Source organism: Podarcis pityusensis, assembly GCF_964106645.2.
Source record: "Podarcis pityusensis genome assembly, chromosome: 7".
Taxonomy (NCBI): Eukaryota; Metazoa; Chordata; class Lepidosauria; order Squamata; family Lacertidae; genus Podarcis; species Podarcis pityusensis.
In genome coordinates, this window is record NC_138031.1 from 80886373 (window position 1) to 80904324 (window position 17952).

General features: G+C 44.4%; 2 protein-coding genes across 5 annotated transcripts in view; one reads left to right on the top strand and one right to left on the bottom strand.

The window, feature by feature from the left end:
* SLC12A7 (solute carrier family 12 member 7) overlaps positions 1-7752 on the bottom strand; it is a 97488-nt gene extending 89736 nt beyond the window's left edge. For 2 of the 3 annotated variants that reach the window (XM_081014670.1, XM_081014668.1), the window contains exon 1: positions 6817-7027. In XM_081014670.1, the coding sequence (XP_080870796.1) occupies positions 6817-7012 (196 nt within the window). In that variant the 5' untranslated portion in view covers positions 7013-7027. Of the gene's footprint in view, positions 1-6816; positions 7028-7531 lie in introns of those variants that run through there. The other variant, XM_081014671.1, reaches the window with a different exon arrangement.
* The window catches only part of MAJIN (membrane anchored junction protein), a 59273-nt gene that overhangs the window by 7737 nt on the left and 33584 nt on the right, over positions 1-17952 (top strand). Inside the window, exons 1-2 of one of the 2 annotated variants that reach the window (XM_081014985.1) lie at positions 7815-7947; positions 14641-14671. The exons of the other annotated variant lie outside the window; for it this stretch is intronic. The gene's annotated coding sequence lies outside the window, so the exon portion shown is untranslated. Of the gene's footprint in view, positions 1-7814; positions 7948-14640; positions 14672-17952 lie in introns of those variants that run through there. 2 annotated transcript variants of the gene reach the window in all.

Consider the following 17952-nt stretch of genomic DNA (forward strand, 5'->3'; position numbering starts at 1 on the left):
TTGGAAACAAAATGCTAAACTAGAAGTGCCACTGGTCTGATGTAGCAAGTATATTCTTACATTGATATCTAATCTACAGCATATTCTGAGCTCAGAGACAGGCAACAACCCTTAAAAAAGACTGAACAGTATTTCAAATTATTCACTGACTGATACAGGACAGTCATACTTCACACTTCTAGCCATATCTTCACAACTCGCATGCAGCCACGAACAACACCACTCCCAGACTGCAGGGAGATTTGTGGCTAGTCAATAAGCAAAGACAGGATCTCCACCATTGCCTGTCAATTCCCACTCACTCCTACACTGCAAGAGTGGGATTTTCCAGTACTGTCTACAAGAACTCCACAACATTTTTCTTGTGTGATTACATGCCAATACTGTACATGTATTGGGTTTATGTTTTTGTTGTTACAATGCAATTTGATTTTAAATACACATAACCAATCGAACTGTAATAATAGTGGCAGAAATCCAGCAGAATTTGAATGAAATCAGTGGGCTTCTTTGATGGATTTTGGGTAATATTTACAGGTATTTATTTATTAGATTTATAAACTACCATTCCTCCCAAAGATGACACATTTCTGTGACTAAAAAGCACAACTAAAAATAAAATAAAAACCTATTTAGAACATTGAAAAACCGGCGCAGCGCAGTGTGGGGACTCGCTTCCACAGTGCCGAAAATGGTGTCTGCACATGTGCAGACGCCGAAAATCGTGTCTGTGCAGATGCAGAAGCCGAAAATCACGACTGTGCACTTGTAGATGCTGAAAATCATGTCCGCGCACGTGCAGACACAAAAAATCACGTGCGCTCACGTGCGCATGCAATCCGGCCCACGGAGGGATCCGCATGGGACCAATCCAGTCCAGGCAAGATAAACCTTGCTGACCCCTGATTTACATCAACAATTGCATATTTGTATTTATTTTTCCCAGCTCTCAATTCTGGGGTTTTCTCTTTCCTTTCAGTATTTAGCATATAGAATTATAATTGCCATTATCATATAACATCCCCCAATACAGATGAAAAGTAATGCCTATTTCTCTTCAACATTTTCAGCACAGAAGTTTGCAAACATCTGCAATTTTGCTTGCAAATGCAGGGCCAATGTTTTCCCCTCCCCCTGCCTGCCTTGCATGTTGCACTTACAATAATGGGATGGGAGCAATCCAACAACATCTAAAACCCATCACAAAATCTGAGTTGGCGTTCTACATATGAGGAAGACTAAAATTAATAAGATTAATTATTAAAACAAAAATTCTGAAGAGGAGAAGGGATCTTCCCACTTTCTATCCAACCTTTTTCTTCTTTTTAAGAGACAGCGGTGTGTGGAATTGCCAGCTTAGGTTTACTGATGTGTTTATTTCTACCTCCACTCCACCCAGTTCTTTCAGAGGAGTCTCTAAACCTGTAGGTCTGATCCCCCTGCTTTGTATGTTTTGTATAATCCTGAGAACATATTCAGATTACAAATATTCTAAACTCCCCACCCTCCCAAAAAAATCCATCAAAAACAGAATAGCCCTGATATAAACCAAGCAAAAGCCACAGGACAGTTAGGACAGTTAAAAAATGAGCTCTATGTGTATTTCACAATCAGGTGATGCCTTTATTAGGGCCAACAAAAATGTCATAAAATAGTATCTTCATATCACTGTACTTGAAAATTTCATCTATAAATTTTAATTAAAGCACTTCACTGCTAGCTAACTAAGTTTTGATAGTGGAGAACAAGGGGGGGAAATGAGCCTAGAACCCACAGGGAGATGGGAATTCTTGCAGGTAGGAAACACAAAAGAAACAGGAACAAAGACAAGGGGAAAGATAAACAGAGAAAAGATTACAAGGAAGGAAGGAAGAGATATAAAAGACACAAGCAGCAGTGACCTAAACAGAATCTGAGTGAGAATACTGAATAAACAACCAACCACTGATTGTTATCATTGCAAAAAGATCAGACTCTCCCTGATCTGTGCAATTTCCTGTTAACATTGGTGGCATTCTGCAATAGATTCAAAGCCAAACCAGACATGACAGTAACATCTCCATTTGGTTAAACTGGACAATTTTCAGAACAAATGGAGTGCGGGTTGAGGGTGCTAAAATCTCCCTTCACCCTAACTTTCCTTCTCACAATCTGTCTTCTCAGGGGCTTTTCTTCTCCAATACCAGAAGTAAGCTCAAGTAACAGGAATAGAATAAAAGGAAAGAGGCAAGCACTCAAGTTGACAAATCCCATCATACCCTGCTTCTTGTTAGCATGCTGTTCTTTTGCTGTTCTCTGGCTAGACCAGGCATAGGCAAACTTGGCCCTCTAGATGTTTTTTGGTACTACAACTCCCATCATCCCTAGCTGACAGGACCAGTGGTCAGGGATGATGGGAGTTGTAGTTCCAAAACATCTAGATCAGCCTTTCTCAACCTGTGGGTCCCCAGATGTTGTTGGACTACAACTCCCATCATCCCTGAGCTCTGGCCTTGCTAGCTAGGGGTGATGGGAGTTGTAGTTCAACAACATCTGGGGACCCACAGGCTGAGAAAGGCTGATCTGGAAGGTCGAGTTTGCCTGTGCCTGGGCTAAACACTTCTATAAAGCTCCCTTTGAGCCCCTCTCTCTACTCATTTTTACAAATGTACTGTAATGCAAGTAATTCATCATTAGACAGATACCATCAACAATCATTAAAACAGAGACAGCACAGTGGTGGCAGCAAAAAGACCAGAATGGGACCTGAGCAGAGTTGTTATTTTCAGCAACTGACACTGAAGTTAGTACACAATCATTATGGCCAGTAGCAATCAATAGTCATATCCTCCATCAATATACCAATCCCCTTTTAAAAGCATCCAGGATGATGATCATAATTACAATTTGTGGCAGCAAATTCCACTGCACTGTGTGAGGAAGTCCTCCCTTTTGCCTGTCCTAAACTCTCAACTTGCAGTGTCAATGGATGACCCTGGATTCTAGAGTTATAAGAGAGGAAGAAAAACTTCTCTTTCTCCACACATCATGCATAATTGTATCCACCTCTGAAATGTCACTCACCCTTTTTTTTCTAAACAAAGAAATCACAAATATTGTAATCTTTCCTCATAGGAAGTTGCTCTAGCCCTTTGATCATTTTCGTTACCCTTTTCTAGCTCAACAATTTCTTTTATGAGCTGAAATTATAAGAACTGCAGACAGTATTTCAAGTGTAAAGGTAAAGGTAAAGGGACCCCTGACCGTTAGGTCCAGTCGTGGACGACTCTAGGGTTGTGGCGCTCATCTCGCTTTACTGGCCGAGGGAGCCGGCGTACAGCTTCCGGGTCATGTGGCCAGCATGACTAAGCCGCTTCTGGCAAACCAGACCAGCGCACGGAAACACCGTTTATCTTCCTGCCGGAGCGGTACCTATTTATCTACTTGCACTTTGACGTGCTTTTGAACTGCTAGGTTGGCAGGAGCAGGGACCGAGCAACAGGAGCTCACCCCGTCACGGGGATTCGAACCGCCGACCTTCTGATCGGCAAGCCCTAGGCTCTGTGGTTTAGACCACAGCGCCACCCGCGTCCCTTATATTTCAAGTGTAGTTTCACCATATATTTCCATAATGGCATTATATTTGTAGTTTTATTTTCAATCCTTTCCTAATGATCCCCAACATAGAATTAGCCTTTTCACAGCTGTAGCACACTGGGTCAACATTTTCATCAAGTTATCCATCATGACCCTGAGGTCTTGTATCCTGGTCAGTCGCTGCCAGTTCAGACCCCATTAGGGTATTTGTTAAGTTAGGATTTTCTTCTCCAATGTGCATCCCTTCACCCTTTCTTACACTGAACTGCATTTGTTATTTTAATAATGCTACAAATTCCTTCAGTGTTCTTCACAATCCCTGACAGAGCTGCTGTAAGAATGGTTGAGGTGAATATGAAATCCTTTGATATAAATACTTACAGTGGAATCTTATACATGTTTCCTCAGGATTCCTCAGGGAAACAGGCATAAGATTGCACCAAGGTATTGTTATATACTCCCCAATTCCCTCAGGAACCGCAATGTCAGGTTTTTTTTAAAATACAGTGGTACCTTGGTTATCGAACTTAATCCATTCCAGGAGTCCGTTTGACTCCTAGAAAGGTTCAAAAACCAAGGTGTGGCTTCTGATTGGCTGCAGGAGCTTCCTGCACTCAATCAGAAGCAGCATCGGACGTTCGCAAATCAGAACACTCACTTCCAGGTTTGAGGCATTCTGTATTCAATTTGTTCAACAACAAAGGCGTTTGACTACCAAGGTACTACTGTACTTTGGACGAGTGCACTCTGGCCCCTTCTGGTGTACATAATATTTACAAATATAGAAGCACAGCATATACTGGCAACACAACACTCCAGAAAGGCAGCAGAATCACATCAGATCTTCAGAGTGATGCCCTGCATTCACAGGGTGTGCTCAGCAAACTCACATCTCTCTTCTTCTCCCTCTCCAAAACTACCAGCTGCTGTATGTCACACCCATCTGCTGGAGGATGTCATCTTATCTAGGTTCCAAGATTATCTCCTTAAAACAGTCAAGAGAATTCTCCAGCTATCTCTTTATGTTAGGCTCACACTGAAGAATGAGCAACCAACCAAACTACAAAGGAATCAGCTGGCAAGCATACCAGAATTATTCACATATAATTCAAGTATGTGTAGTCAAAGTGGAAGCACCAGGGAGGTACTACTGCAATCTAATGCAATAGGGTGAGTCATATGGTACAATAATTGCCTTCAGCAGATGCCATGCCTAGCTCCATCCCAACTTTTTGTGAACATATTGCCTTTCCACATTACTTCCAGGCCAATTGTTCAAACCACTTCATATCCAATCCTATTCCTCTTATTTTTGTCTGTTCTCTCGCTTTGCCCTTTTGGAGAAAGTTAGATGAATATTTTTTCTAGACTTGCACGGGTGTTTCTTTCAAACTTCTCCACATTTCCCCCTCTTTTCCCCTCAGCTTTTTCTGCACCTATGCTATTCAGTTCCCTTGTCTTCAGGACACCTGTTGATTCCTCTTCAGCTACACTAAGCATCAAACTCAAGCTTTAAAGTACACACTATACTTTAAAGCGCACCCCCTCCCCAGCAATAATTATGGGCACGGCAGTCTGTTGAGGGTTGCTGATCATTGTAAATCTGTGGCAGGTAAACTACAGTGCCCATAATTTTTTTAGGAGGCAATGTGCTTCAAATGTGCTTTTAAAGTATGTGTATGCAGCCTCAGTCATTTGTTCAGGCTGAATTTAAGCATGTAGAAGTATTGGAAATGAAATAGTAGAATGGACTGCACCACTTCACACTAGAATTGGGGAACCACATTTTAAAACTATATAGAAGAAAACTAGCACAGCACAGATGGGACTTTCCCCCTGAAGTGCTAGTTTTCTACTTGCAATGAGTTATTTTTAAATACAGGGAATCGTTCAAAAATTATGAAGTGGTATACCTCTCAAGACCCTACCACCACATTCCACAACATATATACAGTTGTCTACATAAATGATAGAGTGGGATACATTCTACACAATACTACTTAAGACTGCAGGTGAGGGCCTATTTTGGAACATTCCCACAAGGTTTTCCTCAAAAGTAAAAAGCTCCCTGAAGTAATAATAATAATAATATTTTTTTATTTATATCCCGCCCTCCCCAGCCAAGGCTGGGCTCAGAGCGGCTTACAAGCAATAATAAAAACGAGATGAATGATTACAACTTAAAAACAAAAATAAAATACAACATTAAAATAATGGAACATTAAAATATTAAAATGTAGCTTCATCGCAGGAGAAGGAAAAGAAAAAAGAAAGAGAGGGAGGGAGGGAATCAAATTGGCTCCAAGCCAAAGGCCAGGCGGAACAACTCTGTCTTACAGGCCCTGCGGAAAGAAATCAGATCCTGCAGGGCCCTGGTCTCATGAGGCAGAGCGTTCCACCAGGCCGGAGCCAGAGTTGAAAAGGCCCTGGCTCTGGTTGAAGCCAATCTAACTTCCTTAGGGCCTGGGACCACTAGGGTGTTGTTATTTATGGACCTTGAGGCTCTCCGTGGGGCATACCAGGAGAGGCGGTCCCGTAGGTACGAGGGTCCTAGGCCGTGAAGTAGCATATCAGGGAGAAGCCTTTCTGCATCCAAGCACCAGGCCCGTTTGCAGACCAACTCTATGTTACAAAGATGTCTGCAAACATGACATGAAGGCTGGCAAAATTAACCCTGCCATGTGGGAATCCCTTGCCGATGACAGCAGTGCCTGCACAAAGTCAGGTCATGTATCCAGAGCAGTAACCAGAGGAGAAATGACCACTGGGAGGAGCGCAGAGAGAGGAAACGCCATGGTGCACCTGCAGCAGCACAACCGGACGCCTTCATTTGCCCCAGCTGAAACAAAACATGTCTTTCCCATATCCGTCTCTAGAGCCACAGCAGGTCCCAATGGTTTAGCTTCACCTCCAAAGGCACACTCCTCCTCCATTGACTTGAGTCAGATGGATGCCATATGTAAATGTGTCTTTTACATATGGGAATATTAAAAAGCACACCACCTCTTTCCCAATGCAACCTGACATGCTACACATACATACCAATTTACCTTGCCTATACTCCTAACTACTCCTCCTCCCCCCCCAAAAAACCCCAAAATTAACTTTGCTTTCTGCTTCCTAACCTTTCCCCAACTGTTAACTGATAGTGCTCCCTCTAAAAATTCCCTTAAGAAACATGCTTATGGAGGTGGAGCTATAAGAAACGGGGCTTCGCTTTCCAGAGAAAATACACAAGACCGTGGCTCGTTTTGACCAAAGCAAGCGCCGGAAACGCCCAGGCTTGGCGAAGCTCCTCCTTGTTTCCATCCGCTGCCAGGAGAGGGAAAGGCCACCTGGGGGACCGGCGAGAGCAAACAATGGGAGTTGCAAATCCCCACGGCGGAACTTTCGCTAGGACAACCTGCCGGGCAGACTCGCAGGTTCCCCGGAGCATTATTATCTGTGCGAGTTCTCCACAACTTACCTGCATGCACACGTGCTGGGAAATAAAGAATAAAAAATGAACAAAGCCAAGCTCCCCTCCCCCGCCCCCCACAGTTCCTAGTTTCATTAACTACGAGCCACGAAGTTTTGGGTACTTTCCAAAGTTTTGCAGCGCCAAGCCCGCGTTTCGTAGCCTCCCCCCCCCAAAAAAAAAGAAATAATGGATACACTAAACCTGGGTTCGTAGTTGACACCCAGATTCCTCCAGTTCCTTCCGGGAGTGTGGGCGAAACCGAAGTTTGCTGCCTCTTCCCCTTCAATCCACCTGCGCCCACAGGAGGTGAAAAATGCCCAAAATGTCCTGAGGGGGGAGGGAAGAGCCCCTTCCCCTGGACATACACACGACCCCCCCCTTCATTTCACCTCCTTGTAACACGCATATGCCACCCACACGCGTGTGAGGGGGGGATATACAGCAATGAGAACCACACACACACACACAGCCCGAGACCCACGCGCGACCACTCGCCTTGGCTCCCGGGCTCCACGCGGCCATTCTCGAGGGGCGCTTCTTGCGGCCGCCCGAGGGTCCCCCCGCCCGGCTCCTCCGCCGCGTGCTCCGGCTGCTGCCCCGCTTGGGCGCCGGGGCCCTCTTCGCCGCCGCCGCCGCCGCCGCCCCCGGGCGCCTCCACGGGCACCACCGTGAAGTTGGTGGGCATGGCAACTCGCTCCCCGGCCGGGTCCCGCCGCGCCGAGCCTCACACGGACGCCGGCGCCGCCGCCCTCCTTCCCCGCCCACCCGCGTTAGCAGCGGCGGCGGGAAGAGTTTGCGGCTCTTTCCCCCACACCTCCGCCTCTCTTTCCTCGGCCGGCCCCCTCAAGCGCCGGCGCTGCCGTTGCGGCCGCCGGGAGCTCCTCCGCTGCCAGGCAGGAGCCGCGCCTCACGTGAGGGGAGCCTTTGCCTCAGAGGGGAAAGGCGGGAAGAGAGGCGCTTCCCGCCTCAGCTGCTCTTTGTTGAACGCGGCGTCGGCGAGGGGCAGAGGGAGCCCAGGGCTGCCCCAACCCCAACACACACACGCAGAGCCCTGGAGCTTCAATTCAACACCCCTTTACCGGCCCACACACACCCTCTGGCTTGATTCAACACACACACAGAGCCCTTTAATTTATTCAACACCCCCACCCCTTCATTTGATTCAACACCCCCCTACAAACACAAACACACACACACACCCCTTGACTTGATTCAACACACACACAGCCCTTGAGTTTATTCAACGTCCCCCCTTTATTTGATTCAACACCCCCCATACATACATACAAACACACACACACATACATACACACCTTGACGTGATTCAACACCCACAAACACACACACAGAGCCCTTGAGTTTATTCAACACCCCCAACCCTTTATTTGATTAAACACCCCCCAACAAATACACACACACACACCTTGACTTGATTCAACACACACACACACACACACCTTGACTTGATTCAACACACACACAGACACAGCCCTTGAGTTTATTCAACACCCCCTTTATTTTAATCAAAACACACTCACCCCTACAAACACACACATGCACACCTTGACTTGATTCAACACCCAGGAGAGCAAGCCCAAGCTTGCTCTGAATGTGAGAGGGTTTTGTATGTGGGGCATCAAAAGCAGCAAAGGATACATGCATTTGGGACCATATGGGGTGCATCTCTCCCCCCTCATTAGAGAATAATAACTGGGACTAGCCGTCAAAAGTCACAGATCAGAGATGCTCATATTTTTCATCGATATAGCAGCTAACGGCAATTATCTCAGGACAGAGATGTTACTGAAGCTAAAGGTGATCTGTAAAACCCAGTGACACAGCATCCTCACAGAAAGTAAGAAGCTGGTAGTAGGTTATTCATTGTGGCTTTTCTGTGGCTAAGCCCCCCCCCCATGCAGCGCTAGTCACCATGCAATTGTTCCACAGTATTTGCTTGTTTAAGGTTTTTATATGGTGCTTTCTGCCAGATATGACTTCAAAGCTGTTTCCAGACAACAAGGAAATCCGTATCAATAAAATACTTACAGGGCAATTAAAATATCAGCAAGAAAACAGCAATGATAAGCATCAGTTCCACGATACAAATAGAGACTAGAAGCTAAGTGTCGCTTCCAAAAGTACAAGAAAGCAAACAGGTTATTTTTATTATTAAATTACTAAATATTAAATTTGTATACCGCTCTATACCCATAAATCTCAGGGCAGCAAAACATAAAGATTATGGAATCTCATAAGCCATAAGAAGGTGACAAATACCCTTAACATAATAGCACAGTTGTGTGTGACAGCCAGCAAGGAGTAATAGTGAGGATCAACTCCACTGCCTTACCAGAGAGTGGAAGGGTTAAAACAGAAGCTAGCAAGTAGCACATAGGTGATAAGACTCAATAGCTTTTAGGGTTGCTGCAACTGAAGGTTTATTTATATCTGTTTCTTTATAAGAGATACAGTCTCAATAACTGAGTGAAGGTCAGATGTCCTGTTACACAGAAAAGTGGGCAGGAGAGTACACAATGAGAGCCATAATCTTTAAACATAAAACAACAGCCCTTCTAAAACTGACTTGGCTGCTGGAACATTTTCAAGTGCTCCAAGTTAAGATAATGATACCAGCAGCAGTTTTTTCATTCGTGGTTTGCCCTGTGGAATCTGCACGTGTTGCTCAGAGTTTGATACAGGAATGCTTTATACAACTGCTGCTTCCCAGAAGGCACATAACGTGAACCTTCAGAACCAATGCTACTCATTTCTCCTCCAGCCAATAAGTTGCTTTTTACAGTCCCAGATGATTTTGTGTCGAACTTTCTCCCCTCCTTGTTTCTCACTCAATATTCTCCATCTTCTCAGTAACCAGCATCTCTCAGCAGCCTGTCTTTTACTCCAGGTTCAACTCCTACTTGCCACTCATCCTCAGAAGGCTTGCTGCATACATATTCTTCTGCAGCAGTGAGCTTACACACAGAGAGAGCAGGGAAATTAGAGAATGGTAGTGGAACTTGTACATAGCCCTTAGGGGTAGAGAGAAGTGGTGTGGCCCCTTTAGTGTACAATTCATTGCTACAAGAGTGGTGGTGAATTGTCATTCTAACTGCATGCCAGCTGTTATCAATGTTGTATGATTTATATTTTGTACACTACCCTGATATAGTAAAGGTAAAGGGACTCCTGATCATTAGGTCCAGTCATAGCCGACTCTGGGGTTGCGGTGCTCATCTCACTTTATTGGCCAAGGGAGCCGGCGTACAGCTTCCCTGATATAGACAAATGTAAAAATAAAACAAGGTTTGGAAGGATGGCAGATGGTGACAGTTGGAGGCAGAGCGGACAGAGCCATGTGAAAGCAGTTGGAAGGGGAATGTGGATGTAAGCTATGGGGATAGGTTTGAGAGACAACCTGAATTGTTCTTCTAATAGAAACAGGTGCATCATATCTCTTCCTTGCATCTGTCCCAACCAGTCAGGTAAGGGCACTCGCCTCTCACTTTAAACCAGTCTGGCCAGACTACCATTGCAGTCCAGAAAGGTTTATTTCTTGATGGAAGGTTCAGCTTGTAGCCTGAATCCCACATACTGTTCCCATTTGACTCATTGCAACACCTACACCTAAGGTGATGCAGAGAACAGTTAGACTGGAAAAAGGAGAGCAACTCAGGGCAGAGCCAGCCTGAGATATTTTGCCACACTTTCCAGGCAGCAGCTGCAGGTGACAAGCACGGGACGTGGCAAAAGGAGCGCTTTTTGGGGGCCCAGATTTGCCACCCCTCCCAGCTGTCCCTGGTCTGCTGCCTATCTCAGGGTGTGTTTGGGTTTGGGGAGGAGTTAAATAGATAAAACTGAAATAACTTATACTTTTTAAAATATTCTCAGGGCAGTTCTTTCTGGCATAAGAATCTAGCAGGGAATCTTTTTCTTGCCTCCAACCTCCATATAATTTTAGTAGCAGAGGGTTTATCAGACATTGACTCTCTTACATTTAGATTAACACTAATCCCACAAATGTCTACTCAGAGGTAAGCTAGGAGGTACACCAAAGTAAGTGTATATAGGATGGCAGTATTACCTCTGAGAATGTACAAGGCCTACTGGATATTCTCAAAAACTCTAAAAGTGGTGTTATATAGTGCAAACAAGCAAGGAATTCCGGGGGAAGGAGGACTCTCTGTTCCTTGTCATCCCTCTTCCACTCCCATGCAATATTTTTTTAAAGAGCTGTGTATGGTGATATTTATTTTAAAAAGCACTGAAATTTGGAGGGTAAACCCACAGATATGGGGAAGTAAAAGGGCATAGGTAAGTAAAAGGGCAGATCCTCTAGCAGCAAAAGAGGACTCTGGGAAGAAGGAGGCATAATTAAGTTTGCATCACACACAAGTCTTGTTGAGAACAGACTGGGAAGAAGGAACACATTGAGAACCCCCTTACAAAACTTAGTAGAGAGGCTGTCCACAAAATACATATGCAGGCTGTGAACATTATAAATAAATGCTTATCTTAGCGGAGACTGGCAGCAGTCTTAACTACGGTATAAAAAAACCTTGCAGGGTTGTTGGGCTCAGATGGTTTTTTCTGTGCCCCAGTCCCTCCCTGCAATAAACACTTCGGGGACAAAGGGATGGCTCAGCTGTTCTTCATGTTCCTAATGTTGCTTCCCTGCCCCTGCAAGCTGGCCTCTGGTTCTGGAAATTCCAGCAGCATATGTGCAAAATTATTGTGCATGAGGCTTTGGGGGCAAGTAGGGGTTTTGGCCCTAGACTACGGTATTTTTCTGAAAAGTAGCTTCAGGTTTTTGCATCCTGGCTTCGTTTCAGGTTTGGCATCCCCAAAGCTTCTGCATATGAGCATCTCCTTAACAAATGACTCTGGCTAATCAATTGTTCTTAAAGGGTGTATTCTTTCAAAACTTATTTGGAACAACAGCTCAACTTTTTTTCTTTTTTTTTCAGCAATACATTTCTTTTCAGACTATATCATGCTGTTTTAAAGTCTTCTGGTATTTGTGTGTATATGATGTTTGCAAGTCTACCTTATAATTTACCTCTAACTGGTATTTTAGTTTTATGGCAATTCCCTTTTATTGAAGTTAAATGTTACTGTGGTGATCATGTTGGGTTGTTGAGCTGGCTTTGTCACTCTTACATTACAGTCACCATTACCATGTAATTCAGCTATATTTAAGTTTTAAATCAAATGTTCTACTCCTCTTAGGACTTGCAGCCAAACCCATAATTGACTGCCCTGAAAGTGCAATGAGTTATAATGACAATATTATCTGCTCGTCTCTTTTAGGGAACAAAAATTATGGTTATTCACTTAACCCTTCTTAAGTCCACCTTCCTGCAAATATAAGAAGTCATAGCAAAACTTTTAGGGAAGAGATTGTAGACAGGCATAATCAAACCGTGCCAGATTAGCATTGTCATTTGCTGCAGAAATGCAATAATGAAATGTGGTGATGAAACCTATGTGGCAGCTAATGTGTATTATATATTATATTATTTTTAAGATTAGTGTAATCAAGGGAATACCCTAACCCATTAATCTTCAGATCATGAGCTGTGACCTGACCTAAGTAGGTCACACAAATGGCACCATGGCCATCTTATGGAGACTGGGAGGGAAAAAGAAAAAGAGATGTGGAAGATTTAAGAGAAAGCGTCAAAGAGAAGGCATGGAAGATAGATAAATAGTACAGACTGAAAGTGGCTAGGGGGTCCACAGAGTTAATTTATATTTCAGTTTGTGCAACATACATTTAAGGCACATTTTCTAGGCACATTTTCCTCCCAAAGCATTGCCTTCTTCATATTCAAGGAACAGAAACTGTACTACATTAACATTGATCATTTAGTGCTCACTGGTGAACTTGTCTATCATTTACATTTGCTTTATTTTAGCAAACCATAGTTCCACAGTTGTTTCTTTCCTCTTTCAGAAATATGTCCTGTAAGTGCTGCTAGTATTTTATGCACAACAAATATACATGAGAGACACTGGTGAAATTAGCTCCTTAGTCACCACAATTGGGGAGAATCCATAGGATGCCCTCCAGATGTTTGTTGGACTACATTTCCCATCAGCCCCTAGCACGGCCCAAGGCCAAGGATGACAGGAGCTGTAATCAAGGAGTATCTGGAGGGCACCATGTTGTCTACTCTTGACCCACAGAATTCTAGTTTGCTGAATGCAGAGGCCATGTAATAAATTAAGTAGACTTTCTATAGCAAATTTAGTGTGTTTAAAGCCTTTTACATGTATTAGCATACATACAAATTATATAGGAGACCTTTGATCAGAATTCTCAAGATGTATATTTAAAAGCTATCACAGGGGCTGCTAATTTGCTTGGTCAATGGCAGGTAGTGGGGATAATCTATAATCTATTGTAGATAATCTAAGGAATTTGGGTAGTGTCAAATTCATACATGAAATACAGTTGATTTACAATAATGTTATTGACAATATGCTACATAACAGGTTTTTTTAAATGTTCGGATTCTAAATAGCAAGTCTACCACAATTAACTGAGAACAATTTTGACAGCTGTGTGACTAAAACAATATGCTGTACACTAATAAGAAAATTTATTTTATTATAGTCTTTAATTGGCTAAGCCTTTAATCTTCTCCTTCAGAAGCTTGCTAATCTGTTACTACTTCTGTAGCAGAGACCTATTAAATGAGCTTATTAAAAGTCAGTTCATACATTCAAGGAAGGAGTGCAAGTGACTTTCTGCTTCTGATGTAATATGGCACTCACTAAGTTCCCCCCGGTGTGAGCCATGGTTCATCATGTTTTTATATCATTGCTTCTAACAGCAAACTCAAGTGGTGAATGTAGAAAGCGAAAACAGGGCCCTGAGAACAGGAGGCTCTCTATCAGGTTCAGGGGGATCTTGAGGTTTCCAAAGTACCAAAAATCCTTTTATACCCCATCCCTTTTATACCCCACCTGTCCTCAAATAATGGTTCAGGAAGGACTGGGCATGTTTTAGTAGCCACAAACTGTTGTGAGTCATTTGGCAAATAAAAACTGAAAAGGAGAGGCAGGAAGAGGTGGGGGTGGCGTGGCTGGCTGAGACCCTGAACACAAGCACTCTTACTAGGACAGAGAATATACGGCAACATTTTATTGCAGAATCCTATTGCTTATCATTAACTACATCTAGGGTTGCCACCTTTGGTTGGGCAAAATATGGGACAGGCTGGGCAAAATAAAGGACAGGCCAGGGTGGGTGAGGATTGAGGGCACACACACTCTCTTGCCTCCAAAATCTCTCCCCCACCACCTTTGAGGAGTGGGATTCCTCACATTTGGCCTCCCTCATCACCCTGCCCTGTTCTCCCCCACAACTCATGAAGATGGGCAGGGCCCCAGGGTAGACGGCTGGCTCCCACGGGTGACTTGAGCCCCAGCTCCAGCTTCCACTTGTGATAACACTAAACCTTAAACATGTTTTGTGTGTTTACAACTATCCTCAGTCAAATTATTTCTTATTCCTAACTCAATGTGAAACAGCAATATATATATGTCCATTATGTTTAGAGTTACTTAACTTATTAATTTAATTATCTTCTATACGCCAGGTGTTCAAGAGCTCATCAAGGAGGTTCTAGGGTAAGCGCTGACTGATTTTATTCAAACTTAGTGTGTGTTTGCCCAGTCTAGCAATAATCTGACAAAACAGTGTTTGCACTTTGAACGCATAGAACCACAACCTCATTAAAGGCAGTAAAAATGTTCCACCCACCTACATGTTTGATAACTGAAAGGTCTCTAAACAGTGGAGGAATTACAATAATGTAGAAGTGGGAAATATGTCGTTCTGAATTCCTTTGGATAAAGGAGTACAGGTTTTCAATTAACAGAGAAAATCTAAAAATTCCTTACAAGTTAGCATGTGTGTCTGCTATGTGACTACAAAAAGTACAAATTGAAGACATCTGAAATGTAAAAACGTGCCTTTGGCATTTGTGATGCTAATGTAAAAGGTAAAGGTACCCCTGCCCATATGGGCCAGTCTTGACAGACTCTAGGGTTGTGCACTCATCTCACTCAAGAGGCCGGGAGCCAGCGCTGTCCGCAGACACTTCCGGGTCACGTGGCCAGTATGACAAGCTGCATCTGGCGAGCCAGCGCAGCACACGGAAACGGCGTTTACCTTCCCGCTGGTAAGCGGTCCCTATTTATCTACTTGCACCCGGGGGTGCTTTCGAACTGCTAGATTGGCAGGCGCTGGGACCAAACAACAGGAGCGCACCCCGCCGCGGGGATTCGAACCGCCGACCATGAGATCGGCAAGTCCTAGGCGCTGAGGTTTTTTTAATTGTTTGTAACATGATATGCCACCAATCATCCAGGGAGAAGTTATTTGTGTGTAACTTCTCTCAAGAGATGTTTGAGAGGCAAAAGATGCTGGGAGGTAGAATTGTATTTGTGGGGGATAAATGTATATTAACCGGGGCTTTAATTACTTAGTGATACCACAATTCTACCCACCTGAAAACCACATGCTTCCCATAACACCAGGTGTGAAGCAAATATGTATGTGTTTTTAGAGTGTAAAGAGAAAAATGTTCTGTGCATGCCTAGGGGAACTCTTATCACTACGGCCAGCCTGATACATTTTTGGCACCTGAGGGAGACCCCAAAATGATAGCTCCCTTCCTGTCAGGGCAGAAGGGGCAAGGGAAGATCAAGATCAACGTCATGATCTCCTGCCCTTGTGGACCCTGCTGCCTGAGGTGGTCGCCTCACCTTGCCTCACAGGTGGGCCAGCTCTGCTTATCACCCATTTTCTATTTTCACATTGAGACAGAACCTGTCCTTGGCTCATTCTGCACTTGTCCCTTTACTTTCTTTTACTGTAGTGAAAAGAAGGGAGTAAGACAAGTTGGGTGTTATGCCCCATTCAGTCCTTTAGCACAGCACAATACAGTATTGTACTTTTTCTACAATGAGAGATTCTGAGGTTTAAACCTGCTTGAGCATTATGCCCTCTTGGAGGAAAAGGGCTTAATTATGGTTATTCATTTGTAAAAGAAATTTGCATAAACTCAGTGACTTTCTGCTTCTGATGTAACATGGCACTCACTAAGTTCCCCCCGGTGTGACCCATGATTCATCATGTTTTTATATCATTCCTTTTAACAGCAAACTCAAGTGGTGAATGTAAACAGGACTGAAGCGAAAACAGGGCCCTGAGAACAGGAGGCTCTCTATCAGGTTCAGGGGGATCTCTATCAGGTTCAGGAGGCTCTCTATCAGGTTCAGGGGGATCCTTTTATACCCCACCCCTAAAGGGCACCTGTCCTCAAATAATGGCTCAGGAAGGACTGGGCATGTTTCAGTAGCCACAAAGTGTTGAGAGTCATTTGGCAAAGAGAAACTGAAAAGGAGAGGCAGGAAGAGGTGGGGGTGGCATGTCTGGCTGAGACCCTGAACACAAGCACTCCTATTAGGATGGAGAATATACGGCAACGTTTTATTGCAGAATCCTATTGCTTCTCATTAACTACATCTAGGGTTGCCACCTTTGGTTGGGCAAAATATGGGACAGGCTGGGCAAAATAAAACTCAGGGACACACTCCATAGACATGTTGCAGTAAGTTTTGTAAGGAATAATTTACAAGCAGTCCAACGCAGAGAAGCAGGGTGCTTCTTTTTCTCCTCCTGGCTACCCTCTTGCTGCCACCCCCCCACCACCACGTTCCTAACCACTGGAGGAGGAACGGGGGTGCAGAGGGAGCGCCGCATGCCGTGCCCCCCTGACATCGGGCGCCACGCCCCCAGAACACGCAGCACACCCCTGTGGGCGGCGTCACGCCCCCAGGGGGCACCCGCCATGCCTCCGCCTGCTCTCCGCCCCCGGTAGCGCAGCATGCATCTTCACCACTGTTCCTAACCATAGCTGTCAACTTTCAGATTCGAAAATAAGGGATCAGCAGCCTCAAAAATAAGGGATCAGCAGCCTCACCTGTCCCGGGGACAGTCTACAGGATATCTAACAATGCGGGATAGCAGCGGGAAGCAGCGGGAAACGGCACTGGAATAAGGGAAGCAAAGAAAGGGAAGGTTGACAGCTATGTTCGTAATCCATTCTTGAGGCAATTTCCCCAAATTAAAGAGAGAATACAGTGGTACCTCGGGTTAAGTACTTAATTCGTTCTGGAGGTCCGTTCTTACCCTGAAACTGTTCTTAACCTGAAGCACCACTTTAGCTAATGGGGCCTCCTGCTGCCGCTGCGCTGCTGGAGCACGATTTCTGTTCTCATCATGAAGCAAAGTTCTTAACCTGAAGCACTATTTCTGGGTTAGTGGAGTCTGTAACCTGAAGCGTATGTAACCTGAAGCGTATGTAACCTGAGGTACCACTGTACAGCCGCAAAATTACTGAGATTTCTTGCCCTTAGTTTTCACTTGCCATTGCTGACATTGGAGGAGGGGAAGCAAACAAGGAGGAAAGGGTCAAGGAAGAGAAGGTTATGAAACAGGCATATGATAATGAGTTCAGTCAATAGTGATTCAGAACAAAAACCAGCTCCAGAGCCCTATTGCAGCTATCCCTCTCTGGAAGGGCAACTGGGAGGCTACTGCTTGCATATTTCCTCTTGCAACCCTGTGTAACATGACTACATATGTACTCTTTTCTTTAATGGAAGCTAGATATGCAGATAGGGGTCCTGGGCCATCTGTAAGGGACCAGGCCCTCACAGGCCACCTTGCAGAAATGTGTCTAGGGCTGGTTATAGTATATCAAATGTGGATTTAAAAAAAAAAAAATGCAGGTCACCTGACCTGACACTGGAGACTGATGGTGTCTTTGTAATATTTGTTTTGTTTACAATTATAGTGGCACAGCATAGTGGAAGCAAACAAGCATTCCTACAGCAAGTAG